The following is a 16,753-nucleotide window of genomic DNA, read 5'->3' on the forward strand; positions in this document are numbered from 1 at the left end:
GATTAACCTGATGGTTGACCAATCGGTGCGTCACGGGGGGGCATTTCATTGCGTGTGTGGGCGGGCCTAATCCTTCTGAGCTGAGGTGAGTGGCCGCCATCTTGATTCCTAACTATTGATTTATTTTTCCCACTTTCTGTGTGTACCCCGTTAGGTTCTTTTCTGCAGTTGTCTTCTTAGCTATGGGGTGCTTAAAAACCTGAACTTTAATATTTAGGAATCTCTCTTTATTGTAGTGGATGCGCGGAGCCGCGGCCTAGCAGCGCGGGAAGCCTGGGCCTCGAGTTCAGTGGATTCCCGGCGCGCCCGCAACCTGTCGAACCTGCTCAAGGCTGTTCATTTCCACGACCACGTCACCGTCTTCGCCTCGGCCAACGGCATCTGGGTGACGGCCGAGGCCGCCAAAAGCGTCCAGGGGAACACGTTCATCCAGGTGCCGAGGCCCGGGCCACGGGGCGGAAAGCCGACCAGGTCACCGTCTTTGCCTCGGCCAACAGCATCAGGGTGACGGCCGAGGCCACCAAAAACGTCCAGGGGAACACGTTCATCCAGGTGCCGAGGCCCGGGCCCCGGGGCGGAAAGAAGGATTCGAGCGGGGGATGAGGGCTCGGGGAGGGAGGAGGGGGAAGAGGGAGGAGGGAGAAGAGGGAGGGGGGGGAAGAGGGAGGAGGGGGCAGAGGGGGAAGAGGGAGAAGAGGGAGAAGAGGGGGAAGAGGGGGAAGAGGGGGAAGAGGGGGAAGAGGGAGAAGAGGGAGAAGAGGGAGAAGAGGGAGAAGAGGGAGAAGAGGGAGAAGAGGGAGAAGAGGGAGAAGAGGGGGAAGAGGGGGAAGAGGGGGAAGAGGGGGAAGAGGGAGGAGGGGGAAGAGGGGGAGGAGGGGGAGGAGGGGGAGGAGGGAAGAGGGAGGAGGGGGAGGGGGGGAGGGGGGAAGAGGGAGGGGGAAGAGGGATGAGGGAGGAGGGATGAGGGATGAGGGAGGAGGGAGGAGGGGAGGGGGAGGGGGAGGGGGAGGGGGAGGAGGGGAGAGGGGGAGGGAGGGGGGAGAGGGGGAGGAGGGGAGAGGAGAGGGGGAGGAGGGGAGAGGAGAGGGGGAGGAGGGGAGAGGAGAGGGGGAGGAGGGGAGAGGAGAGGGGGAGGGAGGGAGAGGAGAGGGGGAGGGAGGGAGAGGAGAGGGGGAGGGAGGGAGGGTGATGGGGAGAGGAGAGGGGGAGGGAGTGTGAGGAGAGGGCGAGGGAGGGAGAGGAGAGGGGAGGGAGGGACAGAGAGTAAAGCAGGGAGAGACAGGGGGAGGGAGAGAGAGAGAGGGAGTGAAAGAGTGAGGGGGTGGGAGAGGGAGGGAGCGCTCGCCTTCTTCCTTCCTTCCTTCGCAGGGGTCCATCGGGCCAGGCCTGAGGCACTCCTTCCCCCCTCTCTCTCCAGGCTAATCCCGAACTAAATCCAGCAGTCTCTCTCTCTCTCTTCCCCCCCCGTCTCTCTCTTCTCCCCCCAGTCTCTCTCTCTCTCTCTCTCCCCCCCAGTCTCTCTCTCTCTCTCTTCCAACAACAACATCCCCTCAAAAAACCCTCGGCAGCACCGGGCACTCCAGCTAGTTAATAATACATAGAAACATAGAGATAGGAACAGGAGTAGGCCATTCGGCCCTTCGAGCCTGCTCCGCCATTCAATGAGATCATGGCTGATCTTACCAGTTCAGTACCCCGTCCCCGCCTTTTCTCCGTAACCCTTAATCCCCTTAGCCTTCAGAAATATATCCAATTCTCTCTTGAAAATATTTATTGAATTAGCCTTCGCAGCCCTCTGTGGCAGGGAATTCCACAGGCTCACCACTCTTTGAGTGAAGAAATTCTTCCTCATCTCTGTTTTAAATGATTTGCCCGCTATTTTTAGACTGTGGCCCCTGGTTCTGTGCTCCCCGGCCATTGGAAACATTCTCTCTGAATTCAGCCTGTCCAGGCCTGCCATAATTTTATATGTTTCGATGAGATCCCCTCTCAATCTTCTAAACTCCAGTGAGTACAAGCCCAAACTATTTAATCTCTCTTCGTAGGTCATTCCCGCCATTCCAGGTATCAGCCTGGTGAATCGCCGTTGCACTCTTTCCATAGCAAGAACATCCTTCCGCAGATGGGGCGACCAAAACTGTACACAATACTCCAGATGCGGTCTCACCAGCACCTTGTACAGCTGTAGTAAGGTATCCCTATTCCTATACTCGAACCCCCTTGATATGAAGGCCAACATACCATTTGCCTTCTTAATCGCCTGTTGCACCTGCATGCTCTCCTTCAGTGACTGGTGCACAAGAACACCCAGGTCCCTCTGCACTTCCCCATCTCCCAATCTATTGCCATTTAGATAATAATCTACCCTCCTGTTTTTACCCCCAAAGTGGATAACCTCGCATTTATCCACATTATAGTGCATCTGCCACGTATCCGCCCATTCCCCCAACCTGTCCAAATCGCACTGTAGCCTCCTGACATCCTCATCAGAGCCCACCCCTCCTCCTAGTTTAGTGTCGTCAGCGAATTTGGAAATATTGCATCCAATTCCCTGATCCAGATCATTTATATATATTGTGAACAGCTGGGGTCCCAGGACAGATCCTTGCGGCACCCCGCTGGTCACTGCCTGCCACTCCGAAAACGAGCCGTTTATTCCAACTCTCTGTTTTCTATCCGCCAGCCAGTTCTCTATCCACGTTAATACTTTGCCCCCAATCCCATGAGCCTTAATTTTGCATGATAATCTTTTGTGTGGAACCTTATCGAAGGCTTTCTGGAAGTCAAGGTACACCACATCCACTGGCTCTCCCCCATCTATTTTACCAGTTACTTCCTCAAAAAATTCCAGCAGATTAGTCAAACACGATTTACCCTTTGTAAATCCATGTTGACTCTGTCCGATCCTTTCCCCATTTGTCAAGTGCTCCGCTATTTTATCCTTAATAATGGACTCTAGCATTCTGCCCACAACCGATGTAAGGCTTACTGGTCTATAATTCCCTGCTTTCTCTCTACCCCCCTTTTTAAATATTGGGGTAACATTAGCTACCCTCCAATCCACGGGTACTGTTCCCGAGTCAATGGAGTTCCGGAAGATGATCCTTAGAGCATCTGCTATCTCCAGGGCCACCTCCTTAAGTACCCTAGGATGTAGTTTATCAGGCCCCGGGGATTTGTCGGCCTTCAGTCCCCTCAACTTACCCAGCACCATATCCCTAGAGATACTAATTTCTGTCAGCTCCTCCCTCTCATTAGTCCCTATGTTTGCCGATATTCCTGGGAGGTTATTTGTGTCCTCCTTTGTGAATACAGAACCAAAGTATGAGTTTAATTGGTCTGCCATTTCCTTATTCTCCATTATATATTCTCCCGAATCGGACTGCAAGGGACCGACTTGGGATTTTACCAGTCTTTTCCTCCTGATATACCGATAAAAGCTTTTGCAGTCTGTCTTTATGTTTGCTGCAAGTTTACTTTCGTATTCTATTTTCCCCTTCCTGATTAATCCCTTTGTCCTCTTTTGCTGTATCTTGTACTGCCCCCAATCTTCCGGTCTGGTGCTTTTTTTTGCCAGTTGATATGCCCTTTTTTTTGATTTTATGCTGTCCCTAATTTCCCTCGTTATCCACGGTTGAGTCACCTTTTTAGGTTTATTTTTGTGCCAAACCGGTATAAACATGTTCTGGAATTCTTCCATTCTATCTTTGAATGCTTGCCATTGTCTATCCACTGTCAATCCCCCCAGAAACACCACCCAATCAATCTTACTCAATTCCCGTCTCATACCCTCGTAATTCCCTTTATTTAAGTTCTGGACCTTAGTCTCTGATTCAATTTCCTCACTCTCCATCTCGACTGAGAGCTCGATCATATTATGATCGCTCTGACCCAAGGGGCCTCGTACAAGAAGATTGCTGATAAGTCCCTTCTCATTGCACAATACCCAGTCTAAAATGGCCTGATCTCGAGTCGGCTTCTCGACATATTGGTCCAGATAACCGTCCCGAAAACATTCCAGGAATTCCTCCTCCTCAGAATTTTTACTAGTTTGGGTAGTCCAATCAATATGTAAATTAAAGTCACCCATGATGACAGCTGTGCTCTTATCGCACGCTTCTCTAATTTCCCTTTTTATGCCTTCCCTCACCTCCATATTACTATTTGGAGGCCTATATATCACACCCACTAACGTTTTCCTCCCCTTGCTATTTCTCATTTCTACCCATACAGATTCCGTTTCATCCGAGTTAATATCCTTCCTTTCCATTGCATTAATCCCCTCCTTTACCAGCAATGCTACCCCACCTCCCCTACCTTTTTGCCGATCCTTCCTAAATATTGTATATCCCTGGATGTTAAGTTCCCAGCCTTGCCCACCCTGCAGCCACGTTTCTGTAATCCCAATCAAATCATACTTGTTTACCTCTATTTCCACAACTAATTCATCCACCTTGTTCCTAATGCTTCTAGCATTAAGATACAAAGCCTTCAGGCTTGCTTTTTTCACACTCTCATTATGAATTAGTTTGGCCCTTTGTGTTTCTCTCCTTTGCTTATTGCTTCTCACCTTTCTACCATCTATTTCTGACTTCATATGACTTCCCTCTTTTCCACTACCTAGGTTCCCATCCCCCTGCCAAATTAGTTTAAATCCTCCCGAACCGCCCTAGAAAATATTACCCCGAGGACATCGGCTCCCTCACAGTTCAGGTGTAGACCGTCAGATTAATGTTTTTAAGAGTTACAGTATGGATTCAGTTTTTCTTTGGTGGGTCCGATTACAATCGCTCCACCATTGGCAGCAGTGCCTTCAGCTGCCAAGGCCCAAAGCTCTGGAATTCCCTTCATAAACCTCTCCGCCTCGCTACCTCTCTTTCCTCCTTTAAGACACTCTTTAAAACCTACCGTCATCTCATGTGGCTTGGTGTCAAATTTTGTTTTATAACGCTCCTGTGAAGCGCCTTGGACGTTTTACTACGTTAAAGGTGCTATATAAATACAAGTTGTTGTTGTTGTTGTCTGATCTGGTGGTGGTCAGGAAGTTTCAAAGTGTTACTATTTTTTGAAATATTTAGCTAAAATTATGATCAAGCTTCACAATGGAAACTAAGACAGCGACTGTGAGTTCTGACTGATTTCCAGAGGATTTCCCTCCACCTGATTCTGTACTTGCCCATCTCTATGCTTATATTCACTCTGCATTGTTGTCCTCTGTCTGTTTGGCCAATAATTCTCAGCTGCCAATTTGAATCGGCACACCCATTCACCTCAACAATAATTTTCATATATATCGCACCTTTAATGTAGTAAAACGTCCCAAGACGCTTCACAGAAGCGTTATCGAACACCGAGCCACATAAGGAGATATTAGGACAGGACAGGTCAAGAGAGATAGGTTTTAAGGAGTGTCTTAAAAGGAGGTAGAGAGGCTTAGGGAGGGAATTCCAGAGCTTTAGGGCCTTGGCAGCTGAAAGCACGGCCACCAATGGTGGAGCGATTAAAATCAGGGGTGCTACAGAGGCCAGAATAGGTGGAGCGCAGAGATCTTGGAGGGTTGTCGGACTGGAGGAAGTTACAGAGATGGGTAAATGCAAGTTGTTGTTTTTGTTGTTGAGGTAAATTGGTGTGCCAATTCAAAATAGAGCTGAGAAGTATAGGTAAAATAGACTGAGGACAACAGTGTGATTGAGTATAAGCACAGAGATGGGCAAGTACAGAATCAGGCGGGGAAAAAAACCTCTGGAAATCAGTCAGGGGTCACAGTTGCTGTCTTAGTTTCCAGTCCTGCTCTACTTCACCTAGTTCCATTCTGTGACTCATCATTTCTGGTCTGAATTTTTAATGAACAATGTACATACAGTGCCCACATTCCAAAAATGCTACTTTGCCTTTTCATGACTATATTTTGTAACCTGCACTGCGGGAACAGAAGACAAGTGGCTACTGGAAACATTCTTGACCTGAAAAGAGTGATTATAAATAGCTTCATTTCATACTTACACTGTTTAGTGTAGTAACTAGTTGGTGCTTGTTCCATGCAGCCTAAACACCTTTTTAAAAGTTGAGTTTGTGCATGATGAAAGAAATATTTCTTCCACTCTGTACTTTCGTTTTTCATATAAATGCAAAAATTACTTGAGTGGAGGAATGAATGGTATAGTGGGATAGAATATTGCCTCTTCCTTTTGGAAACTTGGGATTGACTTCAGTCCAGAATTATGGGATGAGAGTCTCCCTTTTCTGTAGACTGAAAGGCCCCATATGAAATGGCCAGTCTTAGACCAGTTCCACTGGGCACATGCTTAAAGCACAAAAGTACCCATAAATTGGCACCCCACTGATATCATCACTGAGGAAAGCAGTAAGGATAGTTGTTATAGGAAGTGGAAAGAATCACATCAGCAACAGCACTACTATTGTGACTCAAAGATGGTCCCAAACCCGCCACCTCCACCACCTAGAAGGTCAAGGGTAGCAAATGCATTGGAACATCATCACCTCCAAGTCACACACCAACCCAACTTGGACATATATCACCGTTCCTTCATCGTCGATGGGTCAAAATCCTGGGACTCCCCACCTAACAGCACTGTGGGTGTACCTTCACCACATGAACTAAAGTGATAAAAGAAGAATGCTCAGCACCACCTTCTCAAGGGCAACTAGGGATGGGCAATAAATGCTTGCCTTTCTAACAAGGTCCATATTCTAGAAATGAATTGAAAAAGCCTCATCTCAGACTTGCACAAGGACCTGTCCACTTTGGAAGCTACATCACTGGAATTGATCTGTAATAAAATACAATAGCTGTTTCCCTTCTTGCATCTGAGATAGATAGATTTCTGTTAACCAAAGGTATTAAGGGATATGGGGCAAAGGCAGGTATATGGAGTTAGGTCACAGATCAGCCATGATCTCAATGAATGGCAGAACAGGCTCAAGAGGCTAAATGGCCTAATCCTGTTCCTATGTAGCAGGTCGGTAAATTAAAATTAACTGAATCCTTCTGTATGCTTTAAAAATCACCTCAAACTGAAACTGAATGCATTTTTACATGAAAGCTCGTGATTAATACTAAAGTGCTTTGACATAGCATTGTTTCCAGCAGCCAATTCAAATGCCATTCAGAGCACTTTTAAGGTTGAAAGTCGTGGGTACCCTTTTCATCCTGACAGGCTTGTTATTGTCATGGAGGAATCACTTAAATGTGTCTGAATATCCACATAGACAAAATCGATGCAATCAGAAAATTACAACAGTAGAGAAGAGAAAGAAAACAATTGTTTTTAGACATAAAAGAAATTTAGGCAAACTGGTGACCATAATGTTAACTGAATTGAAGAACGTATCACCTACACAATCTGAATAATACTTCAACTAATTTGTGGGTACAGTATTATCTTCACCAATAGTACTTAGTTTTCAGTATTCTTCCCGAATATGAATTAGTTATAGCAGAATGCAACACATTAATTTGCAGAAAATGCTTAAACATTAGGGGGGGGAAAATTTAGTTGGTTGCGCCTCCCGTTAGTGCCTTAAGAGGGTGCCAAGTGGGGCGCAAAGCAACTAGAGGCCGAGCGCGGCGATGTTTGTGTCGCTCGCGAAATTAACTAGACATTTTGCGGCGGCGCTAAACACTACCGCCACAATCTCCTGCGCTGGCAGATTGTGACGTCAGTCAAGTGTGCAACGCCCTGTTAGCGCCCCGAACAGGATATTGAGTGGCGCCCCCTGCCTTACCGCCTGCCGCTAGCAACGACAGGTTGAGGGGAGCGTTATGCTGTCAGAAAGGGACTAGGGGAGTGCTGTCAGAAAGGGACTAGGGGAGTGCTATTTAAAGGCGACCGCTTCCTGCCTTTTTTTGTCAGTGACATTTTTGCACCACACATTCTGAGAGAGAGAGAGACTTCTGGAGAGATTCAACGCTGTGAAGGAGTTTTAAGTACTGAGCAGCACCTTGCAGGTTTATTTGGATTTGCCCTTCCTTGCTTCGCCAGCACTCTGAGGTAGCGCCTCACTCCTCGGCCTTTGCGCCTTAAGACAGTTGTGAAGTGCCTGATTTAGCGCTCCAACCACCTCCAGGGGCGATAAAAGCCAAGTTTGCTGTCGGAGGCGATAATTAGCGCCAGGCGCTAAACTTTGCGCACCGCCAATAACAGCGCCCCAAATGGGGCGATACCGAATTTTTCCCCCTAGATTTCTGGAAATGTTGCAGACAAATTGGCATTGCTGTCAAGTTTGGCATATAAAAATTAAACATGAAAACTGTAAGGCGAATATATGCACAGTGAACAATGACAAGTCATTTCTAATAAGGTCGTAAAATGCACAGCTCTATGTAGCACTGTACAGCAAAGGGCACTTCTGAATTAGTTTTTTGACTGTGCTCTTTATAGGACATATTAACCTCTACAAAAACAAGGAGTGTTATGCTGTAGAATCCAACCAGTATACAGGAAACTTCGCGATATCCGGCACCGACGGGACCGAGCTGCTGCCGATCTATCAAAACTTCTGGATAGACCCGCGCTAATGTTGAAGGATACGGAGGTTTTCATCTCCGTATCTGACAACAAACACTGTTGCTTAGCAACAGCTTGTAAACACTCGGCCCGTACCTTGGAAGCGTCTCTGAAGCTGTTGCTAAGCTACAGAGACGCTTTCCAGAGCCTGACTGTTAAAAAAAAAAAAAATGCTAGAAGAAAAAAAAACTAACCAAAACGGCTGCTGATTTCTGCCGTTAGATCGAGGTTTTCGGACATACAACCTCCGGATAAACCAAAGTTTCCTGTAGTTAATAATAGGCTGTCAGTCACAATGTAACACTGCACATTTCTGTTCAGTTAGATGATACATTACCAGTAGCATTTGTCATTGTTCTCCAGTAGCTTATCCACCATGTGCTCCACTCGCACAAACCAACTTGGAACAGCTTTGTAAATCAGTGGGGTGTCCGACCTGTGGAGAGACAATAACATGTGAAATTGCTGGAGGCACTTATAGCAAGAGAAATAGGAAAAATAGAAAAGCAGAGTATTTTTTTAAATGCTGAGAGATTGGGAAATGTTGGTGTTCAGAGGGACCTGGGTGTCCTTGTACACGAATCACAAAGTTAACATGCAGGTACAGCAAGCAATTAGGAAAGCAAATGGTATGTTGGCCTTTATTACAAGAGGATTTGAGTATAAGAGTAAAGACGTCTTACTGCAGTTACACAGGGCCCTGGTGAGACCATACCTGGAGTATTGTGTACAGTTTTGGTCTCCTTACTGAAGGAAGGGTATACTTGCCATAGAGGGAGTACAACGAAGGTTCACCAGACTGATTCCTGGGATGGGGGGATTGTCCTATGAGGAGAGATTGAGTCGACTAGGCCTATATTCTCAAGTTCAGAAGAATGAGAGGTGATCTCATTGAAACATACAAAATTCTTACAGGGCTTGACAGGGTAGATGCAGGGAGGATGTTTCCCCTGGCTGGGGAGTCTAGAACCAGGGGTCACAGCCTCGGAATAAGGGGTCGGCCATTAGGACTGAGATGAGGAGAAATTTCTTCACTCGTGGGGGGGGTGAGTCTTTGGAACTCTCTACCCCAAGGGCTGTGGAGGCTCAGTCGTTGAGTATATTCAAGACAGAGATCGAAAGATTTTTGAATAATAATGGAATCAAGGGATATGGGGATAGAACAGGAAAGTGGAGATGAGGTAGAAGATCAGCCATGATCTTATTGAATGGCAGAGCAGGCTCAAAGGGCCTACTCCTGCTCCTATATCTTATGTTCTTATTTTTCGATACACAAAGTTGTACATGCACAATGGCTTTAAGCTCAAGGCATTGGCTACTTGCTGGTTTACAATTCCACATACATCATTCTCCAATACCTCACCCAAATAGATATCTTTTAGGTGTGAATTTCAGCAGGCTATTCAATCATGAGGAACATTGCAGCAAGCCCAATTCTATCCTCACCAATCATACTTTACAGCCCTAGCCATTGGATAGCTAACCTAACTGATTTTGCCTTCCCTAACCCAGGGCTATGAAACCAGTTCTAGCAACTCTATCAGCACTTCAGTGAGATCAATTAACTCAGCACATGCCAGAAAAAGGACCTGGAATCTTGCTACTCACTGCCTTAACTAGTTCAGTCATCAAAGGAAATACTTTCCTCCCCACCAAATTTCTCTCTTCCCTCACTAGTGCACGGCAACCTTTAAAACTGCTAATAGCTTACTGCTGAGTTTTTTTTGCCCAATTTCAGGAAAGCAGTGCTACACCAGGTACTGCCCTCGCACTTTACTATTATTCACCTGCCACTATTCTCCAAAAGGAGGCTAATTGGGAATTTAGAGACCCAGGTTTCTACACACGTATGCCATCATTGAGTAATGACAACATTACAGGTTTCCATTTCAATTGCAGTGCTCTAATTGGACAACTTCTAATGCCAATGCCATTGCACTACCATTGATACACTGAGGAAATACTTTGTTTGCTCCTTGCGCTCTTCAACTATCAACTTTATATGTCACTGTTCGAGATCCATCTCCCTGTTCACATGAAAACTTTGAATGGACAATACAGACACAACGGTTGATCTGACTGGCATGCATTATGTGCCCAAATACAAAGCAAACAGACTGAGGAATTACGCCCAACACGCTCAGTCGGCCCCATGTTTCCAATGGGCAGAAGCGGAGCCAGTGAATCCAGCAGCAGCTCATAACAGGCACACAAAAAAATTGGGTGTCCACCACTGCTGTCGGAACTACAAATTCAGGCCATGCGTGATCATGTTATTGTGAACAGCTTTTCCTGTTTTTATTTAAAGTAAAGCAACATGCTTCGAAGAATGGGGTTGGCATCAGAGGCTGGTCAGTTGGGAGATGGAGAGAAGTATAACGCACGTTATATTGATGTTGGGAGTCCTGCGCCACAAGAAAAATAATAAGTGCATAACCATTGTAACTTTGAAAATTAAGGTAACCAGGCATTACTCAAGGAATTACACTGCAGGCATTATCCCGCTGACATAGAAGATCAGTGGTAAATAGTGGGCAAGAATATCCTGGCGACTTGCACCATTGGAACAGCACGTCTACGTCATAAGGTTCGTCTTACACAGTAAAAGTACCAAGAAATGATGTAAGTTACGTCATTGGTCACACCGTGCCACAATTTCCTGGGACTTTTGATCCGCTTCACTAGTACCCTCACCAAAACGGTGCAAAATAAATTATAGCTCCGCCTTCCCCCCAGTTAAGTCAATAATGATCACAAATTTCCTACATTTATACCAGATTTTTCACCACAGCCAGTTAGACTGAGAAATAACGGCACAGGTGAATGTATTTAAATTAATCAGATCAAAATAATTGATTAAAGTAAAATAAAATCTCTGCTCTTTCTTGATATATTTAACTCTTAGCTAAAACCCAGCAAAACACTTCGTAATTGTGTGTTAGGTTAAATGTCTACTGCGTGCACGGTACAGCGCACTGAAGTGCCTCCACGTGTCATTGATGAATGGGATCATGGGGGAGCAATCAGTTAGGTCAGTTTTTGGGCCCGAAGTGTTGGCACGCTCACAAGAAGTTACAGTCCGGAGGCTCATTCGAAACTGGTCCCCGGGCCTCATCTGAATAATTCCAGTGAGATGCGGGCATCTGTCGAGACGATGGTTTCCTCTAGACCAATTTGAGCCGGCTGTGACACCGGCAGCAATCCTCAGGCAGGTCTTGGAAGGCGAACGAGGTCCTTCCACATTACGTTAAAGAAAAAAAACTTAACTTGATGTTGGTGACCTCTGACAGTCCCTTCAAAGAACGCTGCATAGGTTGGAGCCAACTCTGCTCAGTTTCTGACCAATTTTGAAGAGGGTCCTTAAACATGCGTTCGTCCCCTTATTGCCATATGCAAAGGGCCCAACCCTTGCTTAAGGCAGCCAATATGGTATGGAATGTATTTCGGGTGCCCTTGGGAAGTGGGACTTTCTCGCCACCCGTTTCACATCCGAGAATTGGGCGAAACGGGGTTCAATTTTGCCCCCATTAGATTAACCTGAGACTTTTTAGGTAGCTTAAATTACAAAAGATATCTTCTAAATAAATGTATAACATAGAATGCAACACCCAAGTGTGTCCATAACTCAAAACAATTTTCTGTAAGTGATCCAAGTTCAGGATCTGGATTTGAAATTCAGAATTCTATGTCTCAGGTCACGCCAATATTGATCTGCTTAATTAATGCAGATTGGGTATGCCATTGACTGCATGCTTCTGAGGTCCTCGATTCGCCATTATGCTTGCTGCAGCATATTCAAATTACTTTTCCAATAAATTGTGGAGTAAGTTCACAAGGGAAGATTGGAGCACGAAACACTGTAATTTAGGGTGCAAATCACAGATTTGAGTCATTATTTTTAGTTAATTGACTTTTCTGTGGCATTGTATGAGAGGAGTGAAGACTAAGTGTAGACTTCAGTTGAAACAGTGTTAGAGGCGAGGGATAATCGGAGCAGGGCATTTGGATGTAATTCAGTCCCCATTTAAAAAAAGACCTGCATTTATACAGCGCCTTTCATGACCACCGGACATCTCAAAGCGCTTTATAAACAATGTAGTGTAGTCACTGTTGTAATGTAGGAAACGCGGCAGCCAATTTGCGCACAGCAAGCTCCCACAAACAGCATTGTGAGAATGACCAGATAATCTGTTTTGTTATGTTGATTGAGGGATTAAATATTGGCCAGGACACCAGAGATCTTTTACGTTCACCTGAGAGCAGACGGGGCCTCGGTTTAATGTCTCATCCGAAAGACGGCACCTCCGACAGTGCAGCACTCCTTCAGCACTGCGCTGGAGTGTCAGCCTAGATTTTTGTGCTCAAGTCCCCGGAGTGGGACTTGTACCCACAACTCTCTGACTCGGGAGGCGAGAGTACTACCCACTGAGCCACAGCTGGCATTTAAAAAAAGTCAAACAATCTGTCTTTCAAAATATGCGAGCATAGCAAAAGCAGTCGGAAGATATCCAAATGTTCTGCTCCTATTTCATCCCAAGAAAGATTATTTTGTTAGGTGAACCATATGCAGATCATATTTTCACTACATACCAGCACCAGGTCAGTCTTTACCAAATTACATCCCTCGAAGTGACTGTTTCATGACACCTCGCAATTGCTCCCCTGCCAATATGAAGCACTCTACTTGGTAGCTGATCTAATAAAACATTTCAGAACTACGTGAACAATAGTTTAATATTTAAATTTATCAGTAAACTTACTAGTAAGAATAGTTAACGGTTTAATGATTTCCCCCCCCCTTTCCATTTCCTTGGTTGATGAGGATCATTTGTTTACTAGCTATATATATTTTGGAATACAAGACTAAAACTGCAGGAGTATGATAAAATGCAATATTTAAAATAAAGTTACTGTTTCTCCAACCCCCACATCCTTGGCACTTCCTTTTGTTTTACATTTCTGTTAATTCACTTTTGGCTTCCAAAATTATTTTTTTATAACTGAAGCACAAACTGCCACTGTAAGGCACCAGCCCAATTCATCACTGCAGCAATAAGTGAAAGGCAATTTTCAAGAGCTCCCAGGGCAATCCCAAGCGAGCTTACGCGATGTCACTTCTCAAGGAGCATTAAAGGTTATACTTGTTACTAAAAGGACAAGGATCTGCTTGCCAACAAAAAACATGGACCAGATTCAAACACTTAATGATGTATTAAAGAAATGTCGGTACATTTATACAATTGGATCTGGACCAAAAAAACTTTCAATAATAATACCCTATCACTCAAAGGCCAAAAAAGACCAAAGCTGTCAAAAACAAATTTGGAACAAATCCTAAAATTAGAGCTAGGCCAGTTAGGAGTGAAATCAGGAAACATTTTTTCACACAAAAGGCAGTGAAAATATGGAACTCCCCCTCCCCCCCAAAAAAGACTGTAGATGCTGGGCTAAATTAAATTTTCAAGACTGAGATCATTAGATTTTTGTTCCCGCCACAAACTTCATTCCCTAGCCACCGATTCCTTCGCCCTCTGTGGCACTGTTTGAGGCTGCACCAGACTGTCCTATTTGACCCCGAGTTGAGCTTCCAACCCCGTAATCTCTCCAGCACCGACTGCCTATTTCCACCTCTGTAACATCGTCCGACTCCACCCCTGCCTCAGCTCATCTGCTGCTGAAACCCTCATCCATACCTTTGTTACCTCTAGACTCAACTATTCTAATGCTCCCCTGGCTGGTCTCCCACCTTGCACCCTCCATAAACTTGAGCTCATCCAAAACGGTTGCCTGAATCTCGCGCTAGGGCTCGTCACCCAGCGTCCCTTGGCACCCGAGCACAGGGGTGATGGGTGAACGGGACTTGATGCAAGTTAGGACACGGCAGCAGAGCTCAAGTTTACGTAGGGTAGAACGTGGGAGGCCAGCCGGGAGTGCATGGGAATAGTCAAGTCTAGAGATAACAAAGGTATGGATGAGGGTTTCAGCAGCAGATGAGGTGAGGCAGGGACAGAGCCGGACGATGTTACGGAGGTGGAAATAGGCGGTCTTAGTTATGGCGCGGGTATGTGGTCGGAAGTTCGTACCAGGGTCAACTATGACATCGAGGTTGTGAACAGTCTGGTTCAGCCTCAGACAGATGCTAAGGAGGGATGGAGTCAGTGGCTAGGGAATGGAGATTGTGGCGGGGACCAAAGACAATGGCTTCGGTTTTCCCAGTATTTAGTTGAAGGGAATTTCTGCTTATCCAGTGCTGGATGTCGGACAAGCAGTCTGACAATGTTGAGACAGTGGAAGGATCGAGAGAAGTGGTGGTGAGGTCGAGCTGGGTGTCGTCAGCGTACATGTGGATGATGTCGCCGAGCGGCAGCATGTAGATGAGAAATAGATGGGGGCCAAGGATAGATAGGGAGTGTGAAGAGAAGCGACTGCAGGTGATTCTCTGGCTATTATTGATAGATAAGAATGGAACCAGGCGAGTGCAGTCCCATCCAGCTGGACGAATGTGGAGAGGCATTGAAGGAAGATGAACTGGCCAACCGTATCAAAGGCTGCAGATAGGTCAAGAACGAAAAGGAGGGATAGCTGACCTTTGTCACAGTCACATACAGAGCAGTATTGCATTTTCTGTAGTCAGACAGCTGTAATTAGCTCCTGGGGCAATCCAAAACCATGGGACCCAATGCAACAAAAGGAGCTGTTCCCATTTAACTGGGTGTGGCTCACTAGCAACAGCATCAGCAAAGCAACGAGACTATCATGGGGGTGAGAAAGTTAATTAAAAAAAGGTTTTTCTTATACTTGATTACCAGCAACTTTCTAACCCTCTAAAACCACTCACTCCATCATGGTCACAACTAGAACATCACCCAAGTAGCGAAGGGTCACAGACCTTTTTTTTTTGGTTTATTCGTTTATGGGATCTGGGCGTCACTGGCAATGCCAGCATTTATTGCCCATCCCTAGTTGCCCTTGAGAAGGTGGTGGTGAGCCGCCTTCTTGAAACGCTGCAGTCCGTGTGGTGATGGTACTCCCACAGTGCTGTTAGGTCGGGAGTTCCAGGATTTTGACTCAGTGACAGTGAAGGATCGGCGATATACTTCTAAGTCAGGGTGGTGTGTGACTTGGAGGGGAACTTGGAGGTGGTGGTGTTCACATGCGCCTGCTGCCCTTGTCCTTCTAGGTGGAAGAGGTCGCGGGTTTGGGAGGTGCTGCCGAAGAAGTCTTGGCAAGTTGCTGCAGTGCATCTTGTAGATGGTACGCACTGCAGCCACGGTGCGCCGGTGGTGGAGGGAGTGAATGTTTAAGGCGGTGGATGGGGTGCCAATCAAGCGGGCTGCTTTGCCCAGGATGGTGTTGAGCTTCTTGAGTGTTGTTGGAGCTGCACTCCTTACTTGTGCCTTCTAGATGGTGGATAGGCTTTGGGGAGTCAGGAGGTGAGACACTCGCCGCAGAATACCTAGCCTCTGACCTGCTCTTGTTCCCTCAGTATTTATGTGGCTGGTCCAGTTAAGTGTCTGGTTTCTGGTGACCCCCAGGATGTTGATAGTGGGGGATTCGGCGATGGTGATGCCATTGAATGTCATGGGGAGGTGGTTAGACTCTCGCTTGTTGGAGACAGTCATTGCCTGGCACTTCTGTGGCGCGAATGTTACCTGCCACTTATCAGCCCAAGCCTGAACGTCATCCAGGTCTTGTTGCATGCGGGCATGGACTGCTTCATTATCTGCGGAGTTGCGAATGGCGCTGAACACTGTGCAGTCATCAACGAACATCCCCATTTCTGACCTTATGTTGGAGGGAAGGTCATTGATGAAGCTGCTGAAGATGGTTGGGCCTAGGGCACTGCCCTGAGGAATTCCTGCAGCGATGTCCTGGGGCTGTGATGATTGACCTTCAACCACCACAACCATCTTCCTTTGTGCTAGGTATGACTCCAGCCAGTGGAGCGTTTTCCCCCTGACTTCAGTTTTACTAGGGCTCCTTGATGCTACACTCAGTCAAATGCTGCCTTGATGTCTAGGGCAGTCACTCTCACCTCACCTCTGGAATTCAGCTCCTTTGTCCATGTTTGGACCGAGGCTGTAATGAGGTCGGGAGCCGAGTGGTCTTGGCGGAACCCAAACTGGGCATCAGTGAGCAGGTTATCGGTAAGTGCCGCTTGATAGCACTGTCGATGACACCTTCCATCACTTTGCTGATGATTGAGAGTAGACTGATGGGGCGGT

The 16,753-nt window shown here is 46.4% G+C and overlaps 1 protein-coding gene across 2 annotated transcripts in view; it reads right to left on the minus strand.

Annotated features, from left to right (window-relative positions):
- Nucleotides 1-16,753, minus strand: part of iars1 (isoleucyl-tRNA synthetase 1) — a 274,070-nt gene that overhangs the window by 186,298 nt on the left and 71,019 nt on the right. For both annotated transcript variants that reach the window (XM_086001804.1, XM_086001803.1), the window contains exon 13: nucleotides 8,866-8,964. In XM_086001804.1, the coding sequence (XP_085857930.1) occupies nucleotides 8,866-8,964 (99 nt within the window). The remainder of the gene's footprint in view (nucleotides 1-8,865; nucleotides 8,965-16,753) is intronic.

The sequence above is a fragment of the Somniosus microcephalus genome, chromosome 11, assembly GCF_052327205.1.
Source record: "Somniosus microcephalus isolate GS21.2 chromosome 11, FLI_Smic_1.0, whole genome shotgun sequence".
Classification (NCBI taxonomy): Eukaryota; Metazoa; Chordata; class Chondrichthyes; order Squaliformes; family Somniosidae; genus Somniosus; species Somniosus microcephalus.